At 34.8% G+C, this 18,033-nt stretch overlaps 2 protein-coding genes across 5 annotated transcripts in view; one reads left to right on the forward strand and one right to left on the reverse strand.

Moving 5' to 3' along the window:
- The window catches only part of trim71 (tripartite motif containing 71, E3 ubiquitin protein ligase), a 139,694-nt gene that overhangs the window by 38,477 nt on the left and 83,184 nt on the right, over window positions 1–18,033 (forward strand). The window lies entirely within an intron of this gene.
- LOC133636367 (adenylate cyclase type 2-like) overlaps window positions 1–18,033 on the reverse strand; it is a 49,876-nt gene that overhangs the window by 12,375 nt on the left and 19,468 nt on the right. Inside the window, exons 6-9 of the mRNA XM_062030358.1 lie at window positions 16,176–16,303; window positions 12,502–12,660; window positions 12,224–12,356; window positions 2,487–2,663 (exon numbers count right to left, since the gene is read on the reverse strand). Of these exons, the coding sequence (XP_061886342.1) occupies window positions 2,487–2,663; window positions 12,224–12,356; window positions 12,502–12,660; window positions 16,176–16,303 (597 nt within the window). The remainder of the gene's footprint in view (window positions 1–2,486; window positions 2,664–12,223; window positions 12,357–12,501; window positions 12,661–16,175; window positions 16,304–18,033) is intronic.

An 18,033-nucleotide genomic window follows, 5' to 3' on the forward strand; every position in this document is an offset into this window, starting at 1 on the left:
CTTGAAACTTGAAATATGATCGGCCGGACGGAATGTCAAATGGAGAAAAATGTAAATAAGTCTGTAATTACTTTAAAGTAGATGGATCCTTAAACAGAACTGCAATGTTGGAATTTTGTCTATCATTCACAATCCTGATGCAAGACAACATATGTCCTCCTTTTCTTATGCATTCTAGCTCGTAAATAAACAATAGCAAAAGTCAGCCAACAATGGAGCAAATAAGAGCGCTCTAAAAAACCTCCATCATACGCACTGAGTATATACATCAGAATATTTACCTATTTTGCTCATTTGAAGCATGCAGAGGCGTATTTATTTCACAGACACATCACAACAACACTAACTATGGCGGAACACATGAAATAAATCCCTTACTGTACAATGTCTGATTGGATTGGATGTATACATTGTCTCGTTTGGATGAGAAGTTCATCATAACCCTCAGGAAGAGTGGAACAAAAAAAAAGGTGGTTTTCATGTCTTTCTCGCCATCTCTAAGTTGACCTAACTTCTCGGTTTACGTCCACAACCTTCTTCTATCCAGCTCAGAGTCATGATTTCTAATGGACAATGAACTGTTACCAAGTCAGAGGAGAGAGAAGCTCCCCAGCTCATGATATCAACATAGCGGCATAAGCTACTTGGATCAATGCGCCGCTAAAAAATGGTCCTTAATGTTGGCGCTTACAACAAGATTATCGCTAATACTTGGTAATATTCAGGTCACAAAATGTAAAAAGGATTATTGTTGGTGCTTTTAGGATGTTTTTTTTCAAGGGTTTTGTGGGCGGAATAGAAGAGCTCCTATTGACTCCATGGTTAGCTGATTTTTGCTAATGTTTATTTACAAGTTAGAATGCATAGAAAAAAGAAACATAAGATGGAAGATGCAACATTTAAAAAAAAAAAAGTGCATTTCCCCTTCAAGAGACATTTTTAAATCTCTCTTAAAAACATACTTTTATTCCATGGCTTTTAACCCATCCTGCAATGGCGCCCCATAATACACCTGCTGTGAACCTGTTTTTATGTTTTTATATTTTATTTATTTATTTTTTATCGTGTTCTGTTTGTGTTGTGTTGTGTTTGCTCAGTTCTCGTATTATTTTTAACCTGCCCATTGTACAGCACTTTGGCTACCCCTGTGGTAAATTTTAAATGTGCTTTATAAATAAAGTTGATTTGATTTGATTTGATTCCCAATGTGTCATTAATTATATGGTAATTAAATTCGTGCGTTAATTACATTTATTTATTTAATTAGTTATTTCAATATTTAATTATTTTATAATTTAAATGCTGAATTAATCATTTAATAAATTAGTGATTTCATGATTCAATTAAAAAAAAATCATAATTAATTATTTGATTTATTTAATTGAATTGATGCAAGAATGTGTGTCATGAAACTATTTTAGCTGTCAAAACAGCCCTTTGAGACACTTGTGATTTAGGGCTATATAAATAAACATTGATTGATTGATTGAAACCTAGTCAGTGGGCGGGGCCAAACACATGATTGGCTGCTGCTTGACTTTGATCAAATAAATAAATCAAGTGCTAATGATGTGTTCACAATATAACTAATTAAATTGTTCAATTAAATATATCAATAATTAAATCATGTAAATATTGATATAATAAATGATGACATTATTAAACGTAGTTTTGCAATAAAAGAATGACAAGGCATGATAGTGTGCAGTATTGCTTTGAGCACATGCAGGTCACTTCTGACCAGGGCAAGTGACAGAAGCCATGTTGTGACAGCGGCAAAGAACAAACTGCTTGGCCAGCATGAATACTGCAGATGACCACGATCATTGGTAATTATATAGAAGTTATCACACAACTCTTATGCTTCAAGGCCGCTGCTCTAGTTATTATCTATTGTGCTCAAGCTCTACTTTTCTTTTCCTGCAAAGGCACACGACTTGTTATCTTCCACTGCAAGTTAGGAGTGGCCTCGCAGCAGATGTTTCTGCCTTTCAGCCTGCTAACAGCCAAGGACGAACCGGGACCTCAAGGACGATAAGGCGACAGCAGGCAGACAAAGCACATTTGCGTTCTGAATAATCACGTATTGTGCGTACTGAGCTGCTGGCATAATGTGTGACTCCTCCCTTATGAAGCAGCCTCAGCCATGTAACTAGGGAACTCCTAAACTGAATAAATAGAGGAGCGCGTGGGCTGTTCCTCACAACGTAGGGTGAGACTGTAACCGAGTGTGCAGCTCCATGCATTCTCCTCATGAGCAAAATTGAACTCTGACTCTGCCTGATTCCTTGCTCCTTGTTCTGTTTAATAGATAGTCCGGTGCTTCACACCAATGTGTGTTCAAGTGCACGCAGAGGCCGCTGGATGATGCAGCAAACTAACATCTAGTGGAAAAGGACAGGAGGAAGTTGATGTAGGCGAGTAATGGGAGCGTTGGTTTGAGTGGTGGCGTTAGAACATTTCCGCTAATGATGGGCGATACTGACGGTGGTGTTGATCTTGCCGTTGTCCGTGCTCATGCTGTCACGGTGGTGCAGGTTGGCGAAGGGCTTGGCCGCCCCCCAGGACTCCAAGTAGCGGGTCATCCTCACAGACGCCCTCATCTTGCCGCCATCCAGAGACGGGCGAGAGCGCAAGCCCAGCAGGGGGCTGTGCCTCTCAGTCTGGACAAGAACAACACAAACACAGTCAAGACTTGGCATTCTGTGCAACTTTCTTACTTCCCATACCATACTGATATTAGACCATTGGCCCATACCAATATCAAACTGATACAGTAGCAACAGGAATCATTTTGTTGTGTGGAATGTTACAAATTAGTAGAATCCCTTAGAACATTGGTAGGTACGAAAAACTACCTTATGGCAGACTAAGGCTGTCTTTAAGTTGGAGTGGAGGGGTCATTTGTTTTTTGGCATCACCTAATGGCCACACTAATTCAGGTTAAGTGCAGTAAGTCGGATGATGCGGACACGTGTGTTACTGGATACTTTGTAAGTAATATGCAACTATAATCATTAAATCTTTGTTTATATTGACAAATGTGCTGTTTTACACTGCAATATTGTTCAATTATTACGCAATCTAGTCTTGCTTGTGTGCTATTGTGTGCCTAGCTGTTGTGTAGCCGCTAGCTCCTAATAGCCTAGAGCCATTGAAGCTGTATACTTTGTACTGCAATTACACGGGGGACTGCGCACAGGACATATATATATATATATATATATTTTTTTTTTTTTCAAAGATAAACTGTTGTGATTGAAACGACAAACAAAAGTGAAGTAAAAAAAAAAAAAAGTATATATTGTAAATATTATAGCGGGTAAGGGAACAAACAGTATAAATTAAACAATAAATGATCACACTAAACACAAAATCACAGCTAAGTGGATCATCAAAGCATTTCATTTAACAAAAAAGGAATGCTTTGATTATACACTGACTTGTTCGCTATCTGAACAAGTCACAGAACTACAAGTGTACTCAATGTGAACAAGTCACAAATCTACAAGTGTACTCGATGTGAACAAGTCACAGAACTAGAAGTGTACTCAATGTGAACAAGTCACAAATCTACAAGTGTACTCAATGTGAACAAGTCACAAATCTACAAGTGTACTCGATGTGAACAAGTCACAGAACTAGAAGTGTACTCAATGTGAACAAGTCACAAATCTACAAGTGTACTCGATGTGAACAAGTCACAGAACTATAAGTGTACTCAATGTGAACAAGTCACAGAACTAGAAGTATACTCAATGTGAAAAAGTCACAGAACTAGAAGTGTACTCAATGTGAACAAGTCACAGAACTACAAGTGTACTCAATGTGAACAAGTCACAAATCTACAAGTGTACTCGATGTGAACAAGTCACAAATCTACAAGTGTACTCGATGTGAACAAGTCACAGAACTACAAGTGTACTCAATGTGAACAAGTCACAAATCTACAAGTGTACTCGATGTGAACAAGTCACAGAACTATAAGTGTACTCAATGTGAACAAGTCACAGAACGAGAAGTGTACTCAATTTGAACAAGTCACAGAACTAGAAGTGTACTCAATGTGAACAAGTCACAGAACTAGAAGTGTACTCGATGTGAACAAGTCACAGAACTATAAGTGTACTCGATGTGAACAAGTCACAGAACTATAAGTGTACTCAATGTGAACAAGTCACAGAACTAGAAGTGTACTCAATGTGAACAAGTCACAGAACTACAAGTGTACTCAATGTGAACAAGTCACAAATCTACAAGTGTACTCGATGTGAACAAGTCACAAATCTACAAGTGTACTCGATGTGAACAAGTCACAGAACTAGAAGTGTACTCAATGTGAACAAGTCACAGAACTAGAAGTGTACTCAATGTGAACAAGTCACAGAACTAGAAGTGTACTCAATGTGAACAAGTCACAGAACTACAAGTGTACTCAATGTGAACAAGTCACAGAACTACAAGTGTACTCAATGTGAACAAGTCACAGAACTACAAGTGTACTCAATGTGAACAAGTCACAGAACTAGAAGTATACTCAATGTGAAAAAGTCACAGAACTAGAAGTGTACTCAATGTGAACAAGTCACAGAACTACAATTGTACTCAATGTGAACAAGTCACAAATCTACAAGTGTACTCGATGTGAACAAGTCACAAATCTACAAGTGTACTCGATGTGAACAAGTCACAGAACTACAAGTGTACTCAATGTGAACAAGTCACAAATCTACAAGTGTACTCGATGTGAACAAGTCACAGAACTATAAGTGTACTCAATGTGAACAAGTCACAGAACGAGAAGTGTACTCAATTTGAACAAGTCACAGAACTAGAAGTGTACTCAATGTGAACAAGTCACAGAACTAGAAGTGTACTCGATGTGAACAAGTCACAGAACTATAAGTGTACTCGATGTGAACAAGTCACAGAACTATAAGTGTACTCAATGTGAACAAGTCACAGAACTAGAAGTGTACTCAATGTGAACAAGTCACAGAACTACAAGTGTACTCAATGTGAACAAGTCACAAATCTACAAGTGTACTCGATGTGAACAAGTCACAAATCTACAAGTGTACTCGATGTGAACAAGTCACAGAACTAGAAGTGTACTCAATGTGAACAAGTCACAGAACTAGAAGTGTACTCAATGTGAACAAGTCACAGAACTAGAAGTGTACTCAATGTGAACAAGTCACAGAACTACAAGTGTACTCAATGTGAACAAGTCACAGAACTACAAGTGTACTCAATGTGAACAAGTCACAGAACTACAAGTGTACTCAATGTGAACAAGTCACAGAACTACAAGTGTACTCAATGTGAACAAGTCACAGAACTAGAAGTGTACTCAATGTGAACAAGTCACAGAACTAGATGTGTACTCAATGTGAACAAGTCACAGAACTACAAGTGTACTCAATGTGAACAAGTCACAGAACTACAAGTGTACTCAATGTGAACAAGTCACAGAACGAGACGTGTACTCAATGTGAACAAGTCACAGAACGAGACGTGTACTCAATGTGAACAAGTCACAGAACTACAAGTGTACTCAATGTGAACAAGTCACAGAACGAGAAGTGTACTCAATGTGAACAAGTCACAGAACTAGAAGTGTACTCAATGTGAACAAGTCACAGAACTACAAGTGTACTCAATGTGAACAAGTCACAGAACTAGAAGTGTACTCAATGTGAACAAGTCACAGAACTAGAAGTGTACTCGATGTGAACAAGTCACAGAACTATAAGTGTACTCAATGTGAACAAGTCACAGAACTAGAAGTGTACTCAATGTGAACAAGTCACAGAACTACAAGTGTACTCAATGTGAACAAGTCACAAATCTACAAGTGTACTCGATGTGAACAAGTCACAAATCTACAAGTGTACTCGATGTGAACAAGTCACAGAACTAGAAGTGTACTCAATGTGAACAAGTCACAGAACTAGAAGTGTACTCAATGTGAACAAGTCACAGAACTACAAGTGTACTCAATGTGAACAAGTCACAGAACTACAAGTGTACTCAATGTGAACAAGTCACAGAACTACAAGTGTACTCAATGTGAACAAGTCACAGAACTACAAGTGTACTCAATGTGAACAAGTCACAGAACTACAAGTGTACTCAATGTGAACAAGTCACAGAACTACAAGTGTACTCAATGTGAACAAGTCACAGAACGAGAAGTGTACTCAATGTGAACAAGTCACAGAACTACAAGTGTACTCAATGTGAACAAGTCACAGAACTAGAAGTGTACTCAATGTGAACAAGTCACAGAACTAGAAGTGTACTCAATGTGAACAAGTCACAGAACTACAAGTGTACTCAATGTGAACAAGTCACAGAACTACAAGTGTACTCAATGTGAACAAGTCACAGAACGAGAAGTGTACTCAATGTGAACAAGTCACAGAATTAGAAGTGTACTCAATGTGAACAAGTCACAGAACTAGAAGTGTACTCAATGTGAACAAGTCACAGAACTAGAAGTGTACTCAATGTGAACAAGTCACAGAACTACAAGTGTACTCAATGTGAACAAGTCACAGAACTACAAGTGTACTCAATGTGAACAAGTCACAAATCTACAAGTGTACTCGATGTGAACAAGTCACAAATCTACAAGTGTACTCGATGTGAACAAGTCACAGAACTAGAAGTGTACTCAATGTGAACAAGTCACAAATCTACAAGTGTACTCGATGTGAACAAGTCACAGAACTATAAGTGTACTCAATGTGAACAAGTCACAGAACTAGAAGTGTACTCAATGTGAACAAGTCACAGAACTACAAGTGTACTCAATGTGAACAAGTCACAGAACTAGAAGTGTACTCAATGTGAACAAGTCACAGAACTACAAGTGTACTCAATGTGAACAAGTCACAGAACTACAAGTGTACTCAATGTGAACAAGTCACAGAACTACAAGTGTACTCAATGTGAACAGGTCACAGAACTACAAGTGTACTCAATGTGAACAAGTCACAGAACGAGAAGTGTACTCAATGTGAACAAGTCACAGAACTAGAAGTGTACTCAATGTGAACAAGTCACAGAACTAGAAGTGTACTCAATGTGAACAAGTCACAGAACTAGAAGTGTACTCAATGTGAACAAGTCACAGAACTACAAGTGTACTCAATGTGAACAAGTCACAGAACTACAAGTGTACTCAATGTGAACAAGTCACAGAACGAGAAGTGTACTCAATGTGAACAAGTCACAGAACTAGAAGTGTACTCAATGTGAACAAGTCACAGAACTAGAAGTGTACTCAATGTGAACAAGTCACAGAACTAGAAGTGTACTCAATGTGAACAAGTCACAGAACTACAAGTGTACTCAATGTGAACAAGTCACAGAACTACAAGTGTACTCAATGTGAACAAGTCACAGAACTACAAGTGTACTCAATGTGAACAAGTCACAGAACTACAAGTGTACTCAATGTGAACAAGTCACAGAACTACAAGTGTACTCAATGTGAACAAGTCACAGAACTACAAGTGTACTCAATGTGAACAAGTCACAGAACGAGAAGTGTACTCAATGTGAACAAGTCACAGAACTAGAAGTGTACTCAATGTGAACAAGTCACAGAACTAGAAGTGTACTCAATGTGAACAAGTCACAGAACTAGAAGTGTACTCAATGTGAACAAGTCACAGAACTAGAAGTGTACTCAATGTGAACAAGTCACAGAACTACAAGTGTACTCAATGTGAACAAGTCACAGAACGAGAAGTGTACTCAATGTGAACAAGTCACAGAACTAGAAGTGTACTCAATGTGAACAAGTCACAGAAGGAGAAGTGTACTCAATTTGAACAAGTCACAGAACTAGAAGTGTACTCAATGTGAACAAGTCACAGAACTAGAAGTGTACTCAATGTGAACAAGTCACAGAACTACAAGTGTACTCAATGTGAACAAGTCACAGAACGAGAAGTGTACTCAATGTGAACAAGTCACAGAACTAGAAGTGTACTCAATGTGAACAAGTCACAGAAGGAGAAGTGTACTCAATTTGAACAAGTCACAGAACTAGAAGTGTACTCAATGTGAACAAGTCACAGAACTAGAAGTGTACTCAATGTGAACAAGTCACAGAACTAGAAGTGTACTCAATGTGAACAAGTCACAGAACTACAAGTGTACTCTAAACCCAACCATGTTTACCTTTTGTAAAAGACATGTTGATGTTGACTGCCTTTCTGGCTTTGAGAAAAGTAGGACTGCTTGTATCAGACATTTTAGATGCAAGTCGATATCATCTGATAGTTGCTGGGTTTTTTGCTGGTATCGGACCGACATCTGATATCATTATCAGATCAGGACACCCCTACTAGTGGAGTTAATATCATATATCATATATATTTATATTTTAATATATATATATATATATACCATATACCATATATATATATATATATATATATATATATATATATATATATATATATATATATATATATATATATATATATATATATATATATGGTATATATATGGTATATATATGGTATATATATATATATATATATATATATATATATGGTATATATATATATATATATATATATATATATATATATGGTATATATAGTATATATATATATATGGTATATATATATATATATATATATATGGTATATATATATATATATATATATGGTATATATATATATATATATATATGGTATATATATATATATATATGGTATATATATATATATATATATATATATATATATATATATATATATATATATATATATATATATATATATATATATATATATATATATATAACACCAAAAGGGATAAGCGGTAGAAAAATGGATGGATGGATATATATGTATGTATGTATACACACATATGTACGTATATATATATTAATATATATATATACACACACACATATATATGTATATATATGTATATATATATATATATATATATATATATATATATATATATATATATATATATATATATATATATATATATATATATATATATATATATATATACACACACACATATATATATTAATATATATACATATATATGTGTGTATACATACATACAAATATACATACATACAGGTATATACACATATATATGTATATATATATTATCTAGCAGTGTTGACAGTATTTGTGTTTTGCATAACAGGGATACTTTTTTTTTTCCAAAATATGCAACTGTGACAAAAGCAATAGGTGTATGTTATATATATATATACCATATATATATATATATATATATATATATATATATACATACCATATATATATATATATATATATATATATATATATATATATATATATATATATATGGTATATATATGGTATATATATATATATATGGTATATGGTATATATATATGGTATATGGTATATGGTATATATATATATATATATATATATATGGTATATATATATATATGGTATATATATATATGGTATATATATATATATATATATATAGTATATATATATATATATATATATATATATGGTATATATATATATATATATATATATATATATATATATATATATATATATATATATATATATATATATATATATATATATATATATATATATATATATATATATATATATATATATATATAACACCGAAAGGGATAAGCGGTAGAAAAATGGATGGATGGATATATATGTATGTATGTATACACACATATGTACGTATATATATATATATATATATATATATATATATATATATATATATATATATATATATATATATATATATATATATATATATATATATATATATACACACATATATATATATTAATATATATACATATATATGTGTGTATACATACATACAAATATACATACATATATACACATACATATGTATATATATATTATCTAGCAGTGTTGACAGTATTTGTGTTTTGCATAACAGGGATACTTTTTTTTTCCAAAATATGCAACTGTGACAAAAGCAATAGATGTAAAACAAACATCCAAGAGGATTGATACAACCCCCCCCCAAATGTCTTCTACATCTGGCTCTTTATGTCAGTGTCCCTGCCGCTTCTCCCCGTCCTTTCTCTGCTGGTTTGCACAGAGAGCTCAACTGCCATGTAAAAAAAGCCATAGAAGGTATACAATAAATGAAAGTGTGCTGGTGGAGTTTGGCCTACTTAAGAATAGACGAGCTGGTCTCCGGTGCTTTATTGTGAGTGAAGATAAATGCTTGGTGTGACAGCTCCACTTTCAAACACACTCCTGGAGGAATAGAAATGATAGTGGCCCACTGACACTCACATTCAATAACAATGACTGTGGAGACCACGCACGCACGCACGCACGCACGCACGCACGCACGCACGCACGCACGCACGCACACACACACTTTGCTCTTTTATCCTGCACTACAACCAGCTAATGCAACAAAATGTCGTTCTTATCTGTACTGTAAAGTTCACATTTGAATGACAATAAAAAGGAAGTCTAAGTCTATATATATATATATATATATATATATATATATATATATATATATATATATATATATATATATATATATATATATATATATATATATGGCATGTTGAGAAATGACTGACAAAACTCCACAAACACACAAAAAACGTTTTACTCACAGCCAACAATTTGCAAGTAAAACAACAATTGTATTCAATTAAAAAACCATTCACAAGTAAAAAAAAAAAATAAAAATAAAAATTCTGCAAGGAAAAAAAGATTAGCAAGTCTAAAAACTATTTTGTGCAAGTAAAAAACGATTTGCAAGTAAAAAAAACTATTTTCTTCAAATGCACATGTTAACTTCCACTTAGTCCGCCATTTCACTGCCCACTCTGCTTCTTCTTCTTTGTTATTTTTGGCGGACGGCACCATGCGCAGATAACAGTAGCTCTAAAGACCTTCAATTGACTCAGCAGCACCCCCTGCTGTTGTCGAGTGACAACTACTGTGAGGGAATATTACTGCCAAAAGCTTTAACTTGAAGAAAAAAATCGTTTTTTTCATTGAAAAAATGTTCTTGTTTTTTTTTACTTGCAAATGGTTTATTCAAGAACATTGTTTTTTTTAACTTGCAAATCATATTACTGGCAGAAAATTGTTTTTATACTTACAAATCATTTTTCAATTGAAAAGAATAGTTGCTTTTCTTTTCTTTTTTTACTTGCGAACCCTTTTTAATTAAAGAAAGTCGTTTTTTTTCTTGCAAATCGTTTTATTTGCACAAAATTATCTTTATACTTGCAATTTTTATTTATTTATTTGCAGAACTTTTTTTTTTTCACTTACAAATGTTTTATCAATTGAAGAAAATTGTTTTTCACTCGCGAATGCGTTTTTTTTAAATACGAATCGTTGCATTTTTTATTTTTAATGAAAGAAAATATATCTTTTTTTACTGACAAATTGTTTTTTTAACTGAGGAAAATTGTTTTCACAATTGTGAATCATTTTTTTCCTTGCTGAAATTGTTTTTTGTTTCACTTGCCAATCGTTTTTTTGATTGGTGAAAATTGTCTACTTGCGAATTGTTTTTTCTATTTGAAAAAACGTTTTTTTTCACTTACAAATAATTTTTTATTGAAGAAAATTGTTTTTTACTTGCAAATTGTTTTTTTAATTGAAGAAAATTGTTTTTTACTTGCAAATCTTTTTTTTTCTTTCATTTTTGGATTGAAAGAAAATATATTTTTTTAATGGCGAATTGTTTTTTTAATTGCAGAAATGTGTTATTTACTTTCAAATATTTTTTTAATTAAATATAATTATTTTTTACTTGCAAATCTTTTTATTTTCGTTTTTCGATTGAAAGAAAATAGGTTTTTTTATGGCAAATTGTTTTTTAGTTGAAGAAATGTGTCACTTACTTTTAATTATTATTATTTTTGATTAAATAGAAGTATTTTTTACTTGAAAATCGTTTTTTGAATTGAAGAAAATCAAATTTTTTACTGGCAACTTGTTCTTAATTGAATAAAACCTTTTTTTTTACTTGCTAATCGTGGTTGTGGTTGAAGAAAAATGTTTTTGTTACTTGCAAATTGTACAAACATTTTTGTGTGTACATGTGTGGAGTTTTGGCAGTCATTTCATTGCAGATTATTGTGGCCAGCAGCTCAGGTTAGGTCCAAGTGTTGCATTCAGGTACATCCAGTTGATGGTTTTCCTACCTTGGGGTTGATGACCAGGTAGGTCTCCACTCCATGTTCCTTCAGGTAGGAATCGCGACTCTGTCCGTCTCCAGGCTGCACCTCATAGGAGCCCTTCAAGTGCTCCAGAGTGACCGATGAGATGTGGACTCTCCTGCGGGAGAGAAACAAATCCATTTGAAGTTTGTGGCTGACATTTAGAAACAATGACGGATGGCCCCGCCAACGTTACTCCAGCAGGTATTTGCTGACAGCAGGCGCCACGGGGACCAAAGCATCAGCATCCATAGCTGGCTCACCCTGGCACACCTCCCGCCTCCATGTGATTGGCCAGTGTCACGTCATGTGACCACACGTCATACTGCCACTTGCGCAGGCCGATCACGCCGCACAGGACGTTCCCAGAGTGGACGCCCACGCGCATGTTGATGTCAACGCCTGTGGCGTCTCGGACCTTCCTGGAGAAAGCAAGGAAAGGCGCGGCTCAACTTTATGTGGGATCAATTTAAAGTGGTGTGAAAGCATGAAGATCCATGTGAACACATGAGGATGAACATCAACCCCCTGCTGTGTGCCATGACTTATGACATCATCAAACTGAAGTGTTTGCTAAGACGTTTTTTAACCAATCTTAGCCTGTCTTTACATTCACATCCCATACAATACCAATATTGCAGCCTTGAGTATTGGCAGATACAGATGTCCATCTGATATCAGCAGGAGTCGTACATACTGTTGTTATTTTGTAGCGTGGAATGTTAATATGTGAGTGCGACTTGTCCAGGGTGTACCCCGCCTTCCGCCCCAATGCAGCTGAGATAGGCTCCAGCGACCCCGAAAAGGGACAAGCGGTAGAAAATGGATGGATGGATGGAATGTTAATATGTATGATCAAGTGAAACGAGCAACAACGTATCAGGGGTGCACAAAAATATCAATTACATTTGATAACATTCTTATTCATTACAATTCTAAATAGAGTCAACATTTTCAAAAATGTATCTAAAAAAAAAAAAATATATATATATATATATATATATACATACACTACCGTTCAAAAGTTTGGGGTCACCCAAACAATTTAGTGGAATAACCTTCATTTCTAAGAACAAGAATAGACTGTCGAGTTTCAGATGAAAGTTCTCTTTTTCTGGCCATTTTGAGCGTTTAATTGCCCCCACAAATGTGATGCTCCAGAAACTCAATCTGCTCAAAGGAAGGTCAGTTTTGTAGCTTCTGTAACGAGCTAAAGTGTTTTCAGATGTGTGAACATGATTGCACAAGGGTTTTATAATCATCAATTAGCCTTCTGAGCCAATGAGCAAACACATTGTACCATTAGAACACTGGAGTGATAGTTGCTGGAAATGGACCTCTATACACCTATGTAGATATTGCACCAAAAAGCAGACATTTGCAGCTAGAATAGTCATTTACCACATTAGCAATGCATAGAGTGTATTTCTGTAAAGTTAAGACTAGTTTAAAGTTATCTTCATTGAAAAGTACAGTGCTTTTCCTTCAAAAATAAGGACATTTACATGTGACCCCAAACTTTTGAACGCTAGTGTATGTATAAGTAATTATATTTTTTATTATAAGAATACATTTTTGTAAAGAGGTTTAAGGCCATCTCCATGCAACCAGAAGGTTTGAAAATGTTTTGTTCGAATGTTTATAGCAAATAATACCAGACTATAAATATATCATGTATTGACAAATGTGCTGTTGTTCATGAAGGACACTTACTAGGTATGCTTAGCTGTTGTGTAGCTGCTGGCACAGCCTAGCATGTTCAACTTTTGTAAATGGCGTGCTCATTGGAGGACATTCAGATGTGAACTCCCCGTCTTCCAAAGCAGGGGATCGTAACCTTTTTGACCCCAGGGCCCAACTTTTCCACTACAGAGGGGCTCGGGGCCCACTTCAACGTTAAAACTGAATTAGCAATCTTAATCACATTCGATAATCAGACCTACTTACAGTTTAATAGGACACATGATATGAAAGCATGTGTTAATCACAAAGATTATTATTATCAAGGCTTAGGTCAGACTGATTATAAAATAATACTAACAAAATATACTGTAAAGAAAGGACAAAAAAAATGATAATACATGAATAAATACATTTACATACAATTCTGTTGTGCTAAAATTAATTTCAACTAAATTAATGAATTATAGTACAAATGTATGTTTCTTAAATAAACTGTCCAAAAAATGTAAGTGCAAATGAAAATTCAGCTTCACTAATTTAGTCATCATTTTTGCGCTTAAGAAACTTCTCTCTGACTTCTTCTGTTTGTTTGATAGTGTTATTACTGCCACAAGTGGTGGAAAAGTGTATTACAACCGAGTACCGCCCATACGCACCACAGCTGAGGAACAGATATTTTTGGGGGCCCTCAAGTGCTCAAAAACGGCATGGGCTCCTGCCCTATGGTTAAGATACACTGCTCCAAAACATTTTGAACACAACCCAAAGGGGGCGCCACAGACGTCATTTACAGTTATGTGTAATGCAAGTAAAAAGTAAATAACACATTTCTTCAACTAAAAAAACGATTCACCATTTAGAAAAAAACTATTTTCTTTCTATCGAAAAACGATTTTCTGCAAGTAAAAAAAAAAATTCTATTTAATAAAAAAAAAAAAATGACATCATTGATGTAATCAGATTGTGGTCATTAACAGTAGAATGTGTGTGTCTGTAATAAGATTGTCCCCATACCAGTATTTTGGTACCGGTAAATGTATTTCAATACTTTTCAAAATAAAGGGGACCATAAAAACATTTAATTATTGGCTTTATTTGAACAGAAAAGCTTATGATACATGAAACATATGTTTATTTTTGCAAGTTTGTCCTTAAATAAAATAGTGAACATACAAGACAACTTGTCTTTTAGTAGTAAGTAAACAAACAAAGACTCCTAATTAGTCTGCTGACGTATGCAGTAACATATTGTGTCATTTATACACCTATTATTTTGTACATATTATTAAGGACAAACTGTAAAAATGCATTATTAATCTACTTGTTCATTTACTATTAATATTTGCTTATTTTCTCTGTCAACATGTTCTATCTACACTTCTGTTCAAATGTAATAATCACTTACTCTTCTCTTCTTTGATACATGACATTAGTTTTGGATGATACCACACATTTAGGTATCGATCCGATACCAAGTAGTTACAGGATCATACATTGGTCAAAAATAAAGTTCTTCTGTGTGCAGGGACATATTTACTGACTTTATAAACAATTCAAAAGACAAAACATTTTGTGATAATAGAAAATGTTGACATAATCATAGTAGTATCGACGAGATACACTCCTGTACTTGGTATCATTACAGCGGCTGTCAGGTGTAGATCCACCCATGGCATTTGTTTACATTTAGGGGTGCTAGCTTGCTGTTAGTGGTGAGCTATTGTATCCTCCTACGGTGTGTAGTGAAGCATCTTTAGCTATTCCTCGTCCTCCAGTGATAATGGTACATGTAAAGAAACTTACTTTGTCGCCATGGCGGCCAGGATTAGTGATTTTAAAAGTAGCTAAAATGCAGCCATTCTTCCTTTTCTATCCCCACGTTGTTTTTGTGTGTGTTTCCCAACATGCACCTCTGCTCCTTTTACCAGCAATGATGACAGGGAAAAAAAAATGTATTTTTTTAGAAGCAGTATAGTACCATTTTGAGTTCATTAGTACCGTGGTACTTTATTAGTAGCGGTATACAGTACAACCTCAGTGTGTATAAAAGTGACATCATGTTTCTTAGTGGAGCAGACTGAGGCCCATCATAATGTGTTCACTTCTTGTTGACTGCAGAGTTCAAACAAAGCTAAAACCAACTCTGGCTTTCTTCCTACTCGGATGGGTTTGTGTGCGTGCGTGTGTGTGTGCGTGTGTGTGTGCGTGTGTGTTAGAGCAAGGAAGGGAGAGAGAGAGAGATGAGTTATTTTACTTGATGGCCTCACACATGTCCAGGCCCATCTTCACACAGTTCCTGGCGTGGTGAGGCAGTGATTCCGGAAGGCCCGACACACAATAGTAACAATCTCCCAGGATCTTAATTCGCATGCACTCGTTTTCCTGGAGGGAAGAGAGAATATGCAAAGAAGTTATGATGCAGCACCCCCTCACATGAGTCTGCGTCCCACCAGCCAGATGTGTACCAGCTCCTGGCAGGACGGCCTTTATATAACACCATGGCGCCGTCCACCAGCGGGCACAAAAGCTGAGTCAAGAGCAGCGAGGAGGCGGCGGGACCAGCAGACTTGATGTTTGTGTGCCGCCAGTCTCCGGGGGTCCGAGAATGTCCGCAGGACAGTGCGAAGGGTTATTGATTGACCTTCATATGATGGACTTGTTATTTCAAATGACCTCCACTTAACACAGAACTTCTTGCTTTTATTCCCAAACAACAGACTTTTAATTGGACTCAAAGGATTTCAAACCCATTCCATTCCACAGAAATATACAAATTAAAATGATAATGAATTTAGGTCAAACTTGATTCTAAATGACAGCTTCTAACTCTTTATGCACATAATGCTTGTTTTTAAAATGTTTTTATTTTAATTCATTCATTTACCACCATCTTAGAGCACCACAGTCGGTCGACCATTTGAAGAAGGGACTAAAAAGCCACCTTTTTAGCACAGCATTTATCTCATTTCTCTGCCTTCTTGTTTTTAAATGCACTGCTTGCTTATCTGTTGTTTTATCCAGCGCTTTCAGGCTCTTATTTCTACTTTATCTATGTTTCTGTTTTATCTAGTGTGTGTCATGATTCATTTCTATTTTCATTTTTTTTATTATATATTCTTACTTTCTATTTTTATTTTTAATACTTTGTAGCACTTTGAGATTTTAACAAATGTAAAGTGCGTAACAAATGCAATTCATTATTTATTATTATTAATTTTATATATATATATATATATATATATATATATATATATATATATATATATATATATATATATATATATATATATATATATATATATATATATATATATATATATATATATAAAAGGCCTGCAACAGAACATTACCAAGGATGACTTGTGCCACACTGAAAAGAAAACAATAATAAATAAATCATTATTTAAAAAATATTTTTGTATTTGAGGCCTTAATTTCTTTATATTTTCTTCAACTGGTGAAAGGAGTGAGTATAATTTGGTGACCATGTGAGGATGTAAAAAAGAATAAACAAAATTATAATTGGATTTAATTTTAAATTCAATAAAAATCACATTGGCCAGTAAGGACAGGAATCAAAAACTGGTTCTTGTTCAGAACCGGTTCCCAGTCCATCAATTCTTAGGGAAATCGCTTGCCAATTTTTCATGCGATTCCTTTAACGATGCTGGTGTGTGGGAATGATGTCATCACGCAACGTGCGCGGTGACGTCAAACAGCAAAATGGCGACGCCATAGCTCAGGGACGTGGTAGCTGCTGGAGGAAGTAGTTCACTAATTTAGTCACGTGGTTCAAACATAAATCTGAAGTGAATTATTTGTCCGACCCAGCATCACCTAACTAAACCCAATTCAATTATTTAAAAAAGAATACATTGGAAATGTATTCTTTTTTATTTTGCATGGATGGATGGACTCTTCCATCAGGAAACTATTAGAAGAATTAAAGAAAAAGAAAAGAAGAATGCCTACAAATCATAGATACACTATATTGCCAAAAGTATTTGGCCACCTGCCTTGACTCACATAAGAGTTTGAAGTGCCATCCCATTCCTAACCCATAGGGTTCAATATGAAGCTATTACAGCTTCAACTCTTCTGGGAAGGCTGTC

The sequence above is a fragment of the Entelurus aequoreus genome, linkage group LG20 (genome assembly GCF_033978785.1).
Source record: "Entelurus aequoreus isolate RoL-2023_Sb linkage group LG20, RoL_Eaeq_v1.1, whole genome shotgun sequence".
NCBI classification, from domain to species: domain Eukaryota; kingdom Metazoa; phylum Chordata; class Actinopteri; order Syngnathiformes; family Syngnathidae; genus Entelurus; species Entelurus aequoreus.